We start from the raw sequence: 13,549 nt of genomic DNA, 5'->3' as shown, positions 1-13,549 counted from the left end.
AAAAGTCTCAAACATATACGTATCCTGGCCAAAAGGACACTGCAGCCAAAAATAGCCAACAAGGTGAGTGTGTATGTGTGTGTGTTGCGTATGCGACACGTGTGCAAATTGTGCCCCAATGTGTCGTTTGTTACGTTTTACGTTACTTCCGGTCTATCGCACGGTGCTAAATTTATATGTATAGAAAAATGGCCAAGCGGATTTTTTATGGCAGTTCACCCACCACCACCACCGCCCCCTAACATCCTCTTTTACCTATGCTCAACGGTCCACCTTTTTACGCAGCTGCATTTATGCAGCTTTTATGTTGAAAGCTTTTAGGTGAATCTGGCATTATTAATTTTGACCATATGCAAGGCAAATTGAAGGTCATCCGGGTGGGTGAACGCTGCGAATGCCTGTGGGTGGGTGGTGTACATTCGATTGCTGACTGAAGCAATCAGTGCTGAATCGAGAGCCCTCAGAGTCCCATTTGAAGGCAGTTCAGCGCCATCGTGTCCAGCCCAAGGCCATTAGGTTGGGTGGCAATTTGTGGGGGTTGGCTGTACGCACTAAACGTACAGGATTTTTGCAGGTGTCACGTTTTATTTTTAGCACCAGTCAAGGCTTACATAGGTCTGTGCGATCTTCCAGCTCATAAGCAGGACATAGCTTCAATATTTAATGCCCACAATCAGGCTGAATAATTGATGGACACATGTAGAACCGGAAGGAGTTGGCTGCTCATGTGAACTGCTGACTGTGTTGGTTTTTGTGTCTGGCGCTCGGCAATTAACTTGTTTAAGCCACAAGGTAAACATGACAAACACATTTGTCAGAGTCAGTCGTCACTGTCAATGCCAGTGGATAGATGGATGGATTGCTGGCTGGATGGATGGAGTGGATAGCTTGGAGTGAACAAATGCCTGCCTCGGGATGTCTATACAAAGCGGCTATACAAACAACACGATTCAGAGTCATGTTTTTACCTAGAGCTGATGCTTTAAGCCACGAGTATCCTTCCGTTTTTAGGCGCCAAATAGAGCAGCACTTTTGTATACTACATATAAATGAGTTGGTTGCTTGTCGTTTGCCGTTTGCAGTTTGCCGTTTCACTTGATTTTTCGTTTTAACACAAACACACAACGAGCGACGGTGGAATCGGGGTTAAACAAATTGGAAAACAAACGGAGTTCAATAACAATGAGTTTCATGCGATTGAAAATGACTTTTTGGTTTTTCTTTGTTATATAGAAGAAGCGCGAATAAAATGCGTCCATCAAGCACGAAGGATAAACTCTTTCTGAATGAAAAGCCACCGAAAGCAAAGAAATTCCCTTCATCTGACGGTGAGAGCTTTTCCCATCAGAGCTTTCTTTCTCTCCAGAAAGAGAGTGAGAGAGATTTTTATCCCGCTGTGTCAGAATTTTTGCAGTTAAATTCCAAGGGAAACTGCACAAGGATAATCGAGAGAGTAGCAACTGAGAGAGAGAGAGAAAGCAAAGCAAAGCCGGTGGCAGGAGGCAACTATTATAGCCACCCCATACTCTCTTTCTTTCTAGCCGCCCACCCAAAACCACCCCCCGCAAATGGGAAAACTCCACAGCAGCATCCGCTCTCGTCCTGTCAATATAAACAACCATTTGGGATCTGTTTCTAGCTCTGTGTGAGTGCGCTATATGCTAGATAAACAAAATATTAGGGGTGTATAATGAATGCTTGAGGGTTTTTGGAAGTTGCCCGCTGCTCTACTTGGTGACATTTCGCGCAAGTCGAAGTGCGAATACGCTTTCCCTTAATAATTAACACCACTTAAACATACCCTTGGAGATAAATCTTTGCACAACAGGATCTATCACCCTTTCATCGAGTGTGTTGTAAATAAGTTTGTAAATAAGTGATAAAACTTAAGCATAATATACGATCCTTAACCCTAACTAAAGTACAATATTCGCGGAATAAACTAGAATAAGTGCAATGACAACATTTCACAAGCATGTATATTTGTAATTTAAACACTTTTGACATTAAATCTAGCACAGCATAGATCAAAAAATATTAATAAATTCATAACACTTTGGAATAATTACATATGTGTTTAAAATTATGACTTAATTTGTAAATCAATCAGTTCATTGCACTCCATATCCTGGTTTTTGGGGGTATCATCCGGATCTAATAGTTCGCCATCAAAACTTTAAAGAGATATATATGAAATAGATTTTCTTTGGAAAATTATACACACTTACAAAAGCTTAATGAGGCGTGCATCACAGTTCATCTCTTCGGCACACTGGATATATAACATTTTGAAGGTATCCCTTTTCTTCATTGACATAACCATTGGATTCTTCCATTTAGCCGCTTGGACTTTCACTTGAAACTTTTTGGTTTTCTTACTTAGAGCTTGTGGGTCATCTTTATTAGCCAGCACTTTGTTGTGATTGTTGGATTTTGTTGCATGCCCGCCTAAAAAAATAATATTGATAATACAAAGATGAACACATTTCTTAAAACAGGACACCTACTGAGCGTATGAAAGGGTTTAAGACCAATGCCATGTGGAGTATCCTCGGGTCCTATAAAATTATGGTACATATCTATGGAAATATCATTCTCGTCTACTGCATTGCGTTCTGCTACTTCCTTGAACAAATGCTTGAACTTTTGGTGTTGCCGCAGTTTGTAAGTCTGAATTTCGCCAAGCCTGAAAATGTGTATAGGGTTAATAACTGAATGAACCAAAATGCATTATCACTTACCAGCACAGAGCTACTTCTATGGTGGGATTATCGTTATCAAAGATGTTTACCTCCTCTACGGGAGTAGGAGCTTCTTGTTCGTCCTCAGAATCAAGATTTACCTAGAAAATTAGTTTTTTAGCTTTATTAAGGCGCACATTTTTTTTTTTTTGGACTTACAAAGCCTTCCACTCGCGGAGCCACCGCTGATACCAGATCAATGCTGTCCACCACCTTTGAACGGGCTGCAAATTCTGCCACCGTCTGGCGTCTGTTGTTGTTTTGGTTTAAGCTCTACGAAATAAATTATGTAAATACTTAACATCTTTGATAATCATAAGCTTACGGCCACAATGCTTTGAAGTGAAGAAACAACAACATCCGAAACATTGTCCATTGCAGGTGCTGACTTTTTCTTTCTTCCCCGTGTTTTTGGTTTCTGCTGGCTTTTGGCGGGAGGCTCTACAATAGACGTCGCCGTTGCAGGCAGTGCTTCTACCTTGCTGAGTGAGGACCGAGTACGTCTGGCCACAGGACTTTTGTTCAACTCGGCTAATTTTTCATTGGCATTCTTTAGCTCCATCTCTAGGATTAACTTTGATACCGGGGACAGGGACCGTTCCTCGTCCTCATCTTTATCTATTTTAGGAGGCTCTAGCTTAGTCTGTTTTGGCGGCGAAGGACCACTTTTACTTTTCTGAGGCTTTTCCCGGGGTGCTGCTGGGGGCTTCCGTTTACTGGTCTTATTCGGTTTCTTGGGACTGTCTTCTAAGAAATCATAGTCTACTTCCTTGGAGAAAGAATCATTGCTGGGATTATACGATTCCTTGGGCAAAGCTGTGAAAGAAGTCCAGTATGAGCAAAACGCCTGGGTCATTTTTACTTTTCAGCTTACCTAGCACCGGAACACGCTTGCGAGCAGCACTAAATATATCGCAATCGTCGTCTGACATCCTGGCTTATACAAAATATTATATGATAATCGTGGTTGCGTATAAAAAAGGCGCGCCAAACCTTAGATAAAACTAAAACCAAAAGGACGCCAAATTAACTCAGATGGTGAAACAACAATCGATAAGCGATAACAGATGTGGAAAGGGTAGCCGCCTAAACCAAATACCACGAACTATCGTAATTGAATAATTTAGTTGTTGTGGGAAAAGACACATTTGTTACAATTGTTATTTGATATGTTGATATTTCTATCATAAAAGTTGAATTGTAAATCAAATTTTCTGTGGCCTTTTATGACACTTTGAGCAACTCTGACTGTCAGCTGTTCGACCAGTGTTGACAAACGCCACGCCGACAAAAGCAAATCTCATTTGGTTTCTTTCGCTGTTGGCAAAAAGAAAAAAGGCCAAGAAATTGTTAGTAAAATCAGTAATGCACGTGAAAATATCTTAATTCCGTTAGCCTCGCGACCGGAGATTTTTCCGCCTGCGCCCGTGCTTGTGTGTGCCCCAGTGTGCGTGTGTTTACCTGGATTCCTCCCCAAAAAACAAGCAAGAAAAAACGGAAAGTGAAAAAGGGAACGGGAAAATAGACGAAGTCTGCCTGCGTTCGATTTTTTGTTGTATTTTATTTGGTGTTGGAAATCTAGGGGCGACGCGATGGCCTCCACTAGCAATCTGTTGGATGTGGTGCGCCACTACCAGCGTAGCATTGAGAAGCACGGCGAGGATGAAAGTCGGGTGAGCCACCATTATCACCTGCAACCTTATTCTCCTTTTACTGATAATCCCATGTTTGGAGCAATAAATCCTGTCTATAGCCTACTTTTCCTTGAACTTATTTATTTATTTCGACACATTTCCAACGCATCTCATCCCCAAGTACCTGACCTGACTTTCCCCTAACTAACCTTGTGTAATTTGCATATAGACATTAACAACCAAGGTCACATTTCTCGACTTCAACTTGCTCTTCTTTTTCGCTAACCTTTCACCCTCACGTTCTTTTGCTAAGCTGTCTTAATCACATTGTTCTCTACCTGCTTTCGCACAAAACAGCTGCTGCACTGCATCACCAAGCTGTTCAATCTGCCGATCAAATTCGAACACCTGCAGGAAACTGGAATTGGCAAGACGGTGAATGCACTGCGAAAGTTTAATGGAGAAGTGGGTGTTGCGGCCAAGACACTGGTGTCCAAATGGAAGGCCATGGTGGCTGCTGAAGAGGAGCCTGCAATCGCCGCTACTCCAACAACTAGCCATAATGAAGAGGATTCGGGCAAGTCAAAGTCTAGTGATGAGGATCCCGATCAGGAGAACAAAGGCAGCAACTCATCCAGCGGTGAGGACTTGCACACCAGCAAACACAAGTCAAAGCACGGCAAGAGCTCCAAGCATGACCGCAGCAGTAGTAGCAAAAGTCACTCCAAAAGCAAGTCAGATAGTTCGGATAAGAAACATAAGAGTAGTCGCCACGACAAGTCCAAGGATAAGGACAAGGAGAAGGAGAAAGAGAAGGATAAGAATAAGGAAAGGGAGGGTCACAAGGAGACCAAAGAGCACAGAGATAAGAAATCCAATGGCGAACACAAGTCTAAGGATTCTAGCAAATCTAGTAGTAGTCACAAGAGCAGCAAGTCTGAGAGCCAGAAGAGCGAGCACAGCAAAAGCAGGCACGAAAAGGTAAGTTTTCCTCTAAGATCAGACCAAATAGAATCCTAAATAATATAACTTTCTCTTAGGATAAGTCTGCTCACAGCGAGACGAGGCCAGCAAAAGACAAGTCAAGCAAACACAAGTCATCATCATCTTCTTCCAAGTCATCAAAGCGCTCCCACAGTCCCCAAAGACCGGAGGAAGAGGCCCAAAAAGCCAAGATACCAAAAACTAAGCCGAAATCAGAAGAAGACTCTGTCGACGGTTTTGACTCTAGTATGGGCGCCAATTTCGACGATGTCCTTGGCTTGCTCAACATGCCCATGAGCAGCAAGAAGGGTAACAGCAGCAGCAAGAGCAAGTTCTCCGCCAAGCCGAATACAGCTCCTTCCTCGTCAACTTTACCGATACCCACGGCGGCTGGATCAACCAGGGAAATCCTGTCAACTAGCAGTCGGACGACAACCACCAGAGTAATTTATAGAAATATTAGTAAATATTAGTAACTTATGTCAATTATTTAGAAACCCGAGCTGCTAGCATCAACAGCCAAGCTGGAGCCCTTGGACCCAAGCATTGCATTGGAACTGCCCACCATTTCAAACAACTACAAGCCCTTGCCATTGAATCAGACGGTTATGGACGTGGTCTTTAATCAAGGCGGCTCACATAAACCCCAAGCATCACGTTACTTTAATGAATCAGAAGCCCTCGCCCAAGGCATATCCTCCAAAACTATGCGGTGCGTTACGACCTTTTTTAATTTGATATAAAATGCATAATATCATCTTTATACAGCACAAAGATCTATTCAGGCGTAAGAACTGGTCAAATTCTACAGGTCCCTTCGCTCTTCGATCTTTGTACGCGTGTTCTTCAGAAGAATATTGATGGTGAGATCACACATTCAACTGGCTTATTTACCTAATTTTAAAATTATGCTTACCCTTTTCTTTTCTAGCCCTGGAATACACGGGTGGCGTGCCCTTTGAGGTGCTTCGTCCTGTTTTAGAACGCGCCACACCTCAGCAGCTCTTAAACTTCGAGGAGTACAACCCATATTTAATGGATGACAGTGATATCCTCTGGCAGCAGCATGTCCAGCGACACTGTCGCAGTCAACGGCGTGAGGAGATGGAGACGTGGCGAGAGATGTTCCTGGTAGAAACTCACTACCCCTTTAAATAATCCACCCACCAACTAACACCGCTCAAAATTTTCCTTACAGCGTTGCCAAGAGGAGAAGGATCGCAAACTCAGCATTCTCGCCGAGAGCATCAAGGCATCACAAAAGATTAGCGAGGCACCCGTGCGTAAGACTCAGCTAGCCTTTGTAGACTCAATGGTAAAGCCGCCGCGCAGTGTGCAGCGTAAGCAAGAGCAATATGGCACCAAGGGCAAGCTTATAGCGACTCCAGCTGCCCGGGTGGCTTCCTTGTCCAGCGTAACACCAAATGCAGCTAAGGTGGGCGATGCACGACTTCGTGTGCTGGCCGCCACCCGAGACACGGCCCAAGTGGGTGAGTAACGATGATAGGAGAAAAGAAGCAAAGATTTAATCTCTGCCAGAGTTTGTCCTTAAGTCTATTGACTTTATCAATAAAATAATAAATGAACTATATTAAAGTGATTTAAGAATCCGGTTATTTAGGTTCATCACTTACGAATTTTGATATCCACCTCTTAATTTATTTTTTATTCAACAGGTGCTGGTCCTGGACGGTCCAAAAAGGCGCCTCTAATGGCCAAGACCTTGCAGTTCATGCGCGGACGCCATAAACGATAGATGCGTTTACTCAATAGAGCCACAATCTTATACTCAAATTGTTTACCGACAACTTAAGCAACAGCAGCAAAAGCAGCAAACTTGATCTGATTAAAAGGCGTTCACAGTAGGATTACCTCCAAATTGAAATTGGCAGTTAAACGAGACACTGTGATATTAGACCTTTTGTTACCCAGTGCGTCGCGGAATTGGACTGCTCTTGTCTGCATGCGTATCAAAATTGCATGCTATTTATTATTTATTCATGTTCTGCCCCATATTTGAATTAGTTAATAAGTCAAGGTCAACAAGATAAATATTGAAAGTCGAATAATACAACGTTTTGTTGCATCCTATTGGGGCAGTCAACAAGCTAGGATGAAAATTTTATGAAATTTGATAATTTAAAGATCAGAAGAATGTTGACTGATCAATCCAACATTACTTTTAGATTAAGCTCAATGTTCTTTGTCCCAGAGGGCTGTGCGAATGTCCAAAATCATAGAGGTTCCATGCAAATCAATTGTATATAATGTATGTTACACGAAAATGTAAACCCAATCCTATATCAAACCTCCTAAATTATTGGAATACAGTTAAATGTCTTTAGATGCATCGCTAATAAAATTTATTTTTAAATATTTAGTTATGAGGATTTATAGAAATTTTAGATTTTTTGGTGAAATGTTCTTATTATATTAAGAAAAAAATTTATATTAAGTACACCGACATATTTGTTATACTATTTTATTGTGTTAAAACAAATTCAAATGCGATTATTCTGAACGATAATACTCGTCTTAACTTTAATATTTACAAATTTTATAACTTTTATAAAAAATAAGTCATTAAATCTATGACATATCCGCATTTTCAAAAAGCTTCTTCAGCTTTGACCAGTAAGCGATGCACGTAAAGGCATTACACTGTAATCAAAATTGTTTTATTCCACTAGAAAGCTAACGGAAACAAAACCATGAAGCTATCAAAGATCACTTTTGTTTTGAAGACATCACGGATTGTTAGAGCGAGGGAATTAATTATATATATATAGAGAGAGAAAGGAAATGACAGGAAAGCGAGTTGTTTCACACGATAGTAACAGTAATATTATACAGACTTATTAAAAATAAATTATTTTCAAACATAAACCATGAGAAGGTGAACTTTCATTCGGTTTTCAGTTTCATCCATAATTTAGGTGCCGATGCAGTAAAGCGTCTTACTGTCCCCGTAGAAAACATCGACCAAACGCTGGCAGGAACTATTGAGAGTTAGCACACGATTCGTTGTAGCTGATGAAGAGCTTCCAGCACTACTGTTGTCGCTGTGAAATGATAAACAATACGAACACTCTTTCTTATTTTATTCCCATGGAAAACCTTACCCCATTGGCGATAGTTTCTTGATGTCCCACAATCGCAAGGTGCCATCGGAACAGGCTGTGGCCAAATGCCGATTGTGCGTGCTCCAGGATAGAGAACTAATACTCGCGGAGTGATCTTTGAGCTCAGACAGCTGTGCTCCAGCGGCCAGGTCGAAAATCCGCACCTTGGTCTCCTCTCCGGCGGCGGCCAACATCTTTCCATCTGGACTGAAGGCCAGCTTGGTCACCGCCTGACGGCAGTCCGCAAAGACTCGCATCAGTTTCCCGCTGGTAGCACACCACAGACGCACTGAGTGATCTGCCGAACCGGTGGCTATGTAATTGCCATTGGGATGAAAGGCAACGCACTGGGGAAAAAGAAATTATAATAATTTATATGTGGCTTAACGATATTAATAACTCTAAAGTTCTACCTCAACGTCCTGCGTATGTCCGGCATAAATAATGAGCGCATGTTCTTTCTCTAGCGACCAGAGACGCGCACTTAGATCTTTGGAGCCCGTGACTACGTATTGACCAACCGGACTTTCGTCCAGGCACCATATTGGATAGTTGTGACTTCTGTATATTGCTGCGCAGTGAAGGTTATGCGCCCGCCAACACCGCATGGTTGTGTCCTTGGACACACTGTACATGAGTGGGTAATGGGCGGAAAAGCGCACGTCGGTGACTCCTCTCGTGTGCCCTCGTAACTGCAATCCGCCGTATTCGTTGCTAAAAAAAAAAGTGATTTAGGTTCTATAATGAGAAATAAACTTTGTTTTTAAACTTACTAGGAATTGTCAGCATATTTGCAATGCCGAGCCCGGTTGCGTTCCCTTCGTTCCTCTTCAGAGCACTTTATATCCTGTTCGCTACTGTCCTCTTCATCCTGTTCCATTTCCTCCTCCTCCACACAGTTGTTCAGCTCCCATGGGCACTGTGATTGCGGATAGCGCCTGTAAAAGCTTTTGCCGCGGCAACTGTTTTGGTTAAGCTGCCACAGCTGTACGGCAGAGTTGTCGAACCCGGCTAATAGGTGGCACTCAGTGGGATCCAAGTGGGCGGAGGTGAGGCCCCCTGAACGCTCGCTGATCCTGAGAAATCGCGGTAGTTCCACCTGGGCCTTGAGTATCTGTTCAGTGGATGATTTGAGTGTGTCCAAGCAGGCGTCTATATTCAATTGGGATTTGCTGGGCTCTGCAGGTACATCAGTATTAATCTCCTGCTTGATGTCTGTTTCTATCTTAATGTTTGGCTCCTCAGCGGGTCGCTTTCGGCTAGATTTCTCTGTTAAGGATTTGCCTGGTTTGATATCTCCGCGGGTACTTGGGGATACTATTGGTTTAGAAACGATATCCTCCTCTGCTTCCTCACCTTCCATGTCATCCGTCAGGCCAAGCAGGTGATCTTCACTGAAGGCTCGCTGTTCGTTCTCCACGATGTGGACATGTAACCAAGTGTAAAGTAGGTTCATAATCAAAACATGACCCCGCCGCTGGAGATAACTACAAATCCTCTCCACCACTTGAGCTGTGGTATGTAATTCGTATTTGGAGGAGCGAAAGTGAGCCACTGTATCATCCAGTTCTGCTGCTTCCAACCGTGTGTAGCCACTCAGGATTTGTACCAGGCGCATGAAGTAGTCCAGTTCCGTGTCCCCAGTATCCTGGGCTTCCCGTGCGAAACGTATATTAAAAGTGGTCTCATTGGCTGTTGTGGAACAGCCGTTAATCTTGGTGGGCGGCGGTGCATCGTACATATCGACAGGGGCTACCAAGTGGGCATATTTTCGAAGCAACTCCACTGCGCCTCGCGGTTCTCGAGCCTTAAGGAGATCCAGGTAGAAATGACACAACATTGGTCCATAGAAGCGTTTCATTTCCAGACGCAGTGGCTCCGCTTGAGCCTCTACGAACACCGAGAACCGTCCAAATTGTTGGTCCACTGTGTGTTGGTTGTTGGTAATCACCTGGACATTAGAGTAGGTAAAGCTATTTCCATCGTGCAAATCCGTGTCCAACATTTTGTTTACCGCGAACTGCTGTTTATTTTGCAGTAGCAAAAAATCCGAGCGGCGAAATCTTTCGTTACTCTGGGGGATATAATGGATTTTAATTACATTGAAAACTATATTTGGAGATTTCTTACCACGTAGTTTTTCTGTTTCAGTAAAAGACCGACGGCACAGCGCAGTAAATCATTTTTCGAGGAGGTTTTTTTGTTGCCCGTACTCGATTTGTTGTTACTGTTGCTATTGCTGTTACTGTAGACGGGCGACGCAGCGTGGCCGTGGCTGCTGGCGCTTGGCAGGCTCATCGTTAAGTGTAATCCACGCCGAATCCGTCTTCGTATCCTGATCCCGTCCTGCAGTGCGTCCGATATCTGTAGCGTCCGATTACGGTGATAGTCAGTGTCTATCGATAGCGACTATCGGTAGCGACTGAAACAGCTGTTGCTCTACCATTTGTTGTCGCTAGTGCTGGCAAATCTTAATTCCTAGCTAAAAAATAAGCACAGTCACTATTATTATTGCCACATTATTAAATTTAATAACTATCATATTCGGTCAAATTTAAAATTTCTTCTTACATAATGGTGCTGTGAAAAGAATTTGTCAATATTTGAGAGACTTCGATTAACCTTTTCTGTTTGATTTTTTTTCCAATGCGTAAGACTAGCTACATCAATATGGAGCTGCCATCACTGATGACCATCAGCTGATTGTGTTGTTGGGTTCCCGCCTGCGATTGTCAACTTCTTGTGTTTTCGTTGTTGTGTTTCAGTTCGAGTTTTTGGCTGATATAAAACAGTACCTGGTCTTTTAAACGAGCAATAATGGGCAGCACGACCAAGTTTGTGAACGAATTCTGTGATATTATCGATTCCTATGGCGGTCGAGATAAGGTAAAAAATTAAAACCCGGCCCATTCAACGAAGTAAATTGCCAAATAATTAGCCGCACACCTGTTTGTTTACGTTTTTTAACCACGTAATTTTTCAAATATGCGCAAATTTATAAAAAAAAATGCATCGTGGCATATTGACTGGTTTTGGTTTTTGACTGGTCCATTGAAGGGGCTCGGTTGAAATCGAAAGTCAACCAACAGGTTTTCTCATTGTTGTTGTTGCTTATTGAAGCTGGCATTGAACTGGAGGTTTTGAACAAGGAAGCTTCATCAGCTTGGACCTTGCCTTACTTCTTGCGTTTTCGCAATGGATTTTTTGCTTCTCCGCTTATCAGTCGCTATTTGGCGACGATCGAGTCAAGATAATGCTCAATACTATAGCCGGCAAACCCTTAACCCGCTGCCAGATAAAGCGGATAATACGTTATGAACGAAAGGTTTGTTTGGTTTGGCCCATATAGGAACACGCAATTCACTAGATAACACCCACTCTTCCACCACCTCATGTTTTTTATACCCTTTCAGGGGTTATACAAAGTTTCGAGAGGTTTTTAAAATGGGAAATAATATATTATATCTGATGAACTCTACAACAGTATTTTTAAACCTATGCAAATGAATTAGTTAATTCTAAAGATTAAATGATCATCATTGAATGGTATAGAACATTTAAAGCTTGGAATGCTAGAACTAGAAGGGTATATAAATGTCTTATATACCAGGTTAGTATACACACCTTCCCAATACATAACTTATGCATTGATGACAAAGTAAACAAACTGAAGAATTAATGGGTAAACTACGAAGTCTTTAACCCATTCTGGTAGTAGGACCACTCCACTGGGAGCCATCAGACGAGATGATTGTGGCATTCGCTGTGTTTTTTTTATCGCTGATAGTATTTTATCTGTTTGTGACAACCAAGCAATTCCATAAAATGCAGGGATGACGGCCTATTGGGGTCATGTAAAGGTAAACAGAGATGCAAACCTCTCGTGATAAAACAAACACTCGGCTCAACAACAAATTGCGGAGAAGCTGTACAAATTACGACTTCAAGAATATATTATACTTAATAACCCAGAATATTTCTTATTTTTAGGTAATGAAGGCGCTGTGCTACAGTGCCAAACTGGTGGCTGGATACCATGCCAAGCGGAATCCGGATCTTGCCAAGCGATATGCCACCGCCAGCTCGAAGATCTCTGGTGCGAGGGCCACCCTACGACTCATTGATGACATCCCTATGATCCAGTATGCCTTGGAGTACGGTTTGGGTGAGAATGAACCTGATCGTATAATGGCTGTTCTGGGAGTCACGGCCAATATAGTGGATCTGCTGTATTATCCTATTGAGAAGGTGTGTTGGCTGGCCGAGCACAAGATTGTGGATGTCAAGAATGCAGATAGTTGGGACAATGTGAGCTCTATATTCTGGGTTCTCTCGGTGTACCTGAACCTCATGAGGTAAGATATGCAACAAAATCAATATATAACAATGCCAAAACGTTGATTTTTTTTCCAGGACAATGCGGAATTTTTCTTTAAATCAGGACAAACTAAATCGTACTAAGAATATCAATGAGTAAGTAGTTGTAAAAACATTTTCCAAAAATCACAACTAAGTTATTTTTTGAATTCACAGACTGGATATCAAAACCATCACCAAGCATCGTCTGGAGATGGTTTCCATCGTTCGCATCTCCCTAGACTTTGTACACGCCGTCAGTACACTGCCCAAGGGTTATTTGTGGGGCGGCAAGCTCTCTACTCTCCAAGTTGGAGCCATTGGCACCTTATCCGCTGGCCTGGGCATCTACCAGATCTTTGCCAAGAGAAGACTGAACAAGTAGTAGAGCCGTCATCATTGTATTTGCAATCTGTGTACTCGTATTTGTTGATCAGAATTTTAAGCTAGTCGGTAACGCGTTTTTTGTACGTTGATTTTATTAATTACGGCACTCGAAAGTGGTTTAGTTAGTAGGTTCCTTAAAGAAGCACAAAATACAAGCTTAATAATGGTGAAAAAAGAAGAAAAACTAGTTTTTGGTCTGTGTGTCCTTTATTATCTGTTACTTCTTTTTATTGTGTTCAGTTAGTTTCCGGATACATGTAGTTCATTTTATATATTTTGGTTTTTTGTGTTTTTGCCCTTTTCGTAACCCAGCAGAATGTTTAAC

At 42.3% G+C, this 13,549-nt stretch overlaps 5 protein-coding genes across 6 annotated transcripts in view; 2 read left to right on the top strand and 3 right to left on the bottom strand.

Annotated features, from left to right (window-relative positions):
• The window catches only part of LOC108108844 (endoplasmic reticulum aminopeptidase 2), a 32,558-nt gene extending 31,287 nt beyond the window's left edge, over window positions 1–1,271 (bottom strand). Inside the window, exon 1 of the mRNA XM_017217053.2 lies at window positions 969–1,271. The gene's annotated coding sequence lies outside the window, so the exon portion shown is untranslated. The remainder of the gene's footprint in view (window positions 1–968) is intronic.
• A 681-nt stretch (window positions 1,272–1,952) lies between these two features.
• Window positions 1,953–3,786, bottom strand: LOC108108823 (uncharacterized protein CG4449). Of its 2 annotated transcripts, XM_017217020.2 has the most exons (8): window positions 3,735–3,784; window positions 3,616–3,674; window positions 3,067–3,557; window positions 2,901–3,014; window positions 2,742–2,842; window positions 2,508–2,686; window positions 2,229–2,448; window positions 1,953–2,174 (listed from the first exon to the last, which is right to left on the bottom strand). In XM_017217020.2, the coding sequence occupies exons 2-8, from the start codon at window positions 3,671–3,673 to the stop codon at window positions 2,084–2,086; spliced, it is 1,254 nt and encodes a 417-aa protein (XP_017072509.2). In that variant the 5' UTR covers window position 3,674; window positions 3,735–3,784; the 3' UTR covers window positions 1,953–2,083. The 2 variants fall into 2 exon arrangements, with proteins under 2 accessions (XP_017072509.2, XP_017072508.2); XM_017217019.2 differs by having other exon boundaries at window positions 3,616–3,786.
• A 241-nt stretch (window positions 3,787–4,027) lies between these two features.
• Window positions 4,028–7,667, top strand: LOC108108848 (transcription elongation factor B polypeptide 3). The gene is made up of 8 exons (XM_017217064.2): window positions 4,028–4,414; window positions 4,733–5,356; window positions 5,416–5,802; window positions 5,854–6,071; window positions 6,128–6,222; window positions 6,291–6,490; window positions 6,558–6,849; window positions 7,036–7,667. The coding sequence occupies exons 1-8, from the start codon at window positions 4,334–4,336 to the stop codon at window positions 7,113–7,115; spliced, it is 1,977 nt and encodes a 658-aa protein (XP_017072553.1). The 5' UTR covers window positions 4,028–4,333; the 3' UTR covers window positions 7,116–7,667.
• Window positions 7,668–8,184: 517 nt separating this feature from the next.
• On the bottom strand, window positions 8,185–10,857 carry LOC108108847 (transcription initiation factor TFIID subunit 5). Its single transcript, XM_017217063.2, has 5 exons — window positions 10,612–10,857; window positions 9,255–10,555; window positions 8,895–9,195; window positions 8,482–8,828; window positions 8,185–8,421 (listed from the first exon to the last, which is right to left on the bottom strand). Exons 1-5 carry the CDS (start codon window positions 10,777–10,779, stop codon window positions 8,292–8,294), a joined length of 2,247 nt encoding a protein of 748 aa, XP_017072552.2. The 5' UTR covers window positions 10,780–10,857; the 3' UTR covers window positions 8,185–8,291.
• A 335-nt stretch (window positions 10,858–11,192) lies between these two features.
• On the top strand, window positions 11,193–13,411 carry LOC108108846 (peroxisomal membrane protein 11C). Its single transcript, XM_017217062.2, has 4 exons — window positions 11,193–11,367; window positions 12,472–12,836; window positions 12,895–12,954; window positions 13,015–13,411. The coding sequence occupies exons 1-4, from the start codon at window positions 11,299–11,301 to the stop codon at window positions 13,220–13,222; spliced, it is 702 nt and encodes a 233-aa protein (XP_017072551.1). The 5' UTR covers window positions 11,193–11,298; the 3' UTR covers window positions 13,223–13,411.
• The last annotated feature ends 138 nt before the right edge of the window (window positions 13,412–13,549 follow it).

The sequence above is a fragment of the Drosophila eugracilis genome, unplaced genomic scaffold, assembly GCF_018153835.1.
Source record: "Drosophila eugracilis isolate 14026-0451.02 unplaced genomic scaffold, ASM1815383v1 contig_75, whole genome shotgun sequence".
NCBI lineage: Eukaryota > Metazoa > Arthropoda > Insecta > Diptera > Drosophilidae > Drosophila > Drosophila eugracilis.
This window is presented reverse-complemented; position numbering and strand designations above follow the sequence as displayed.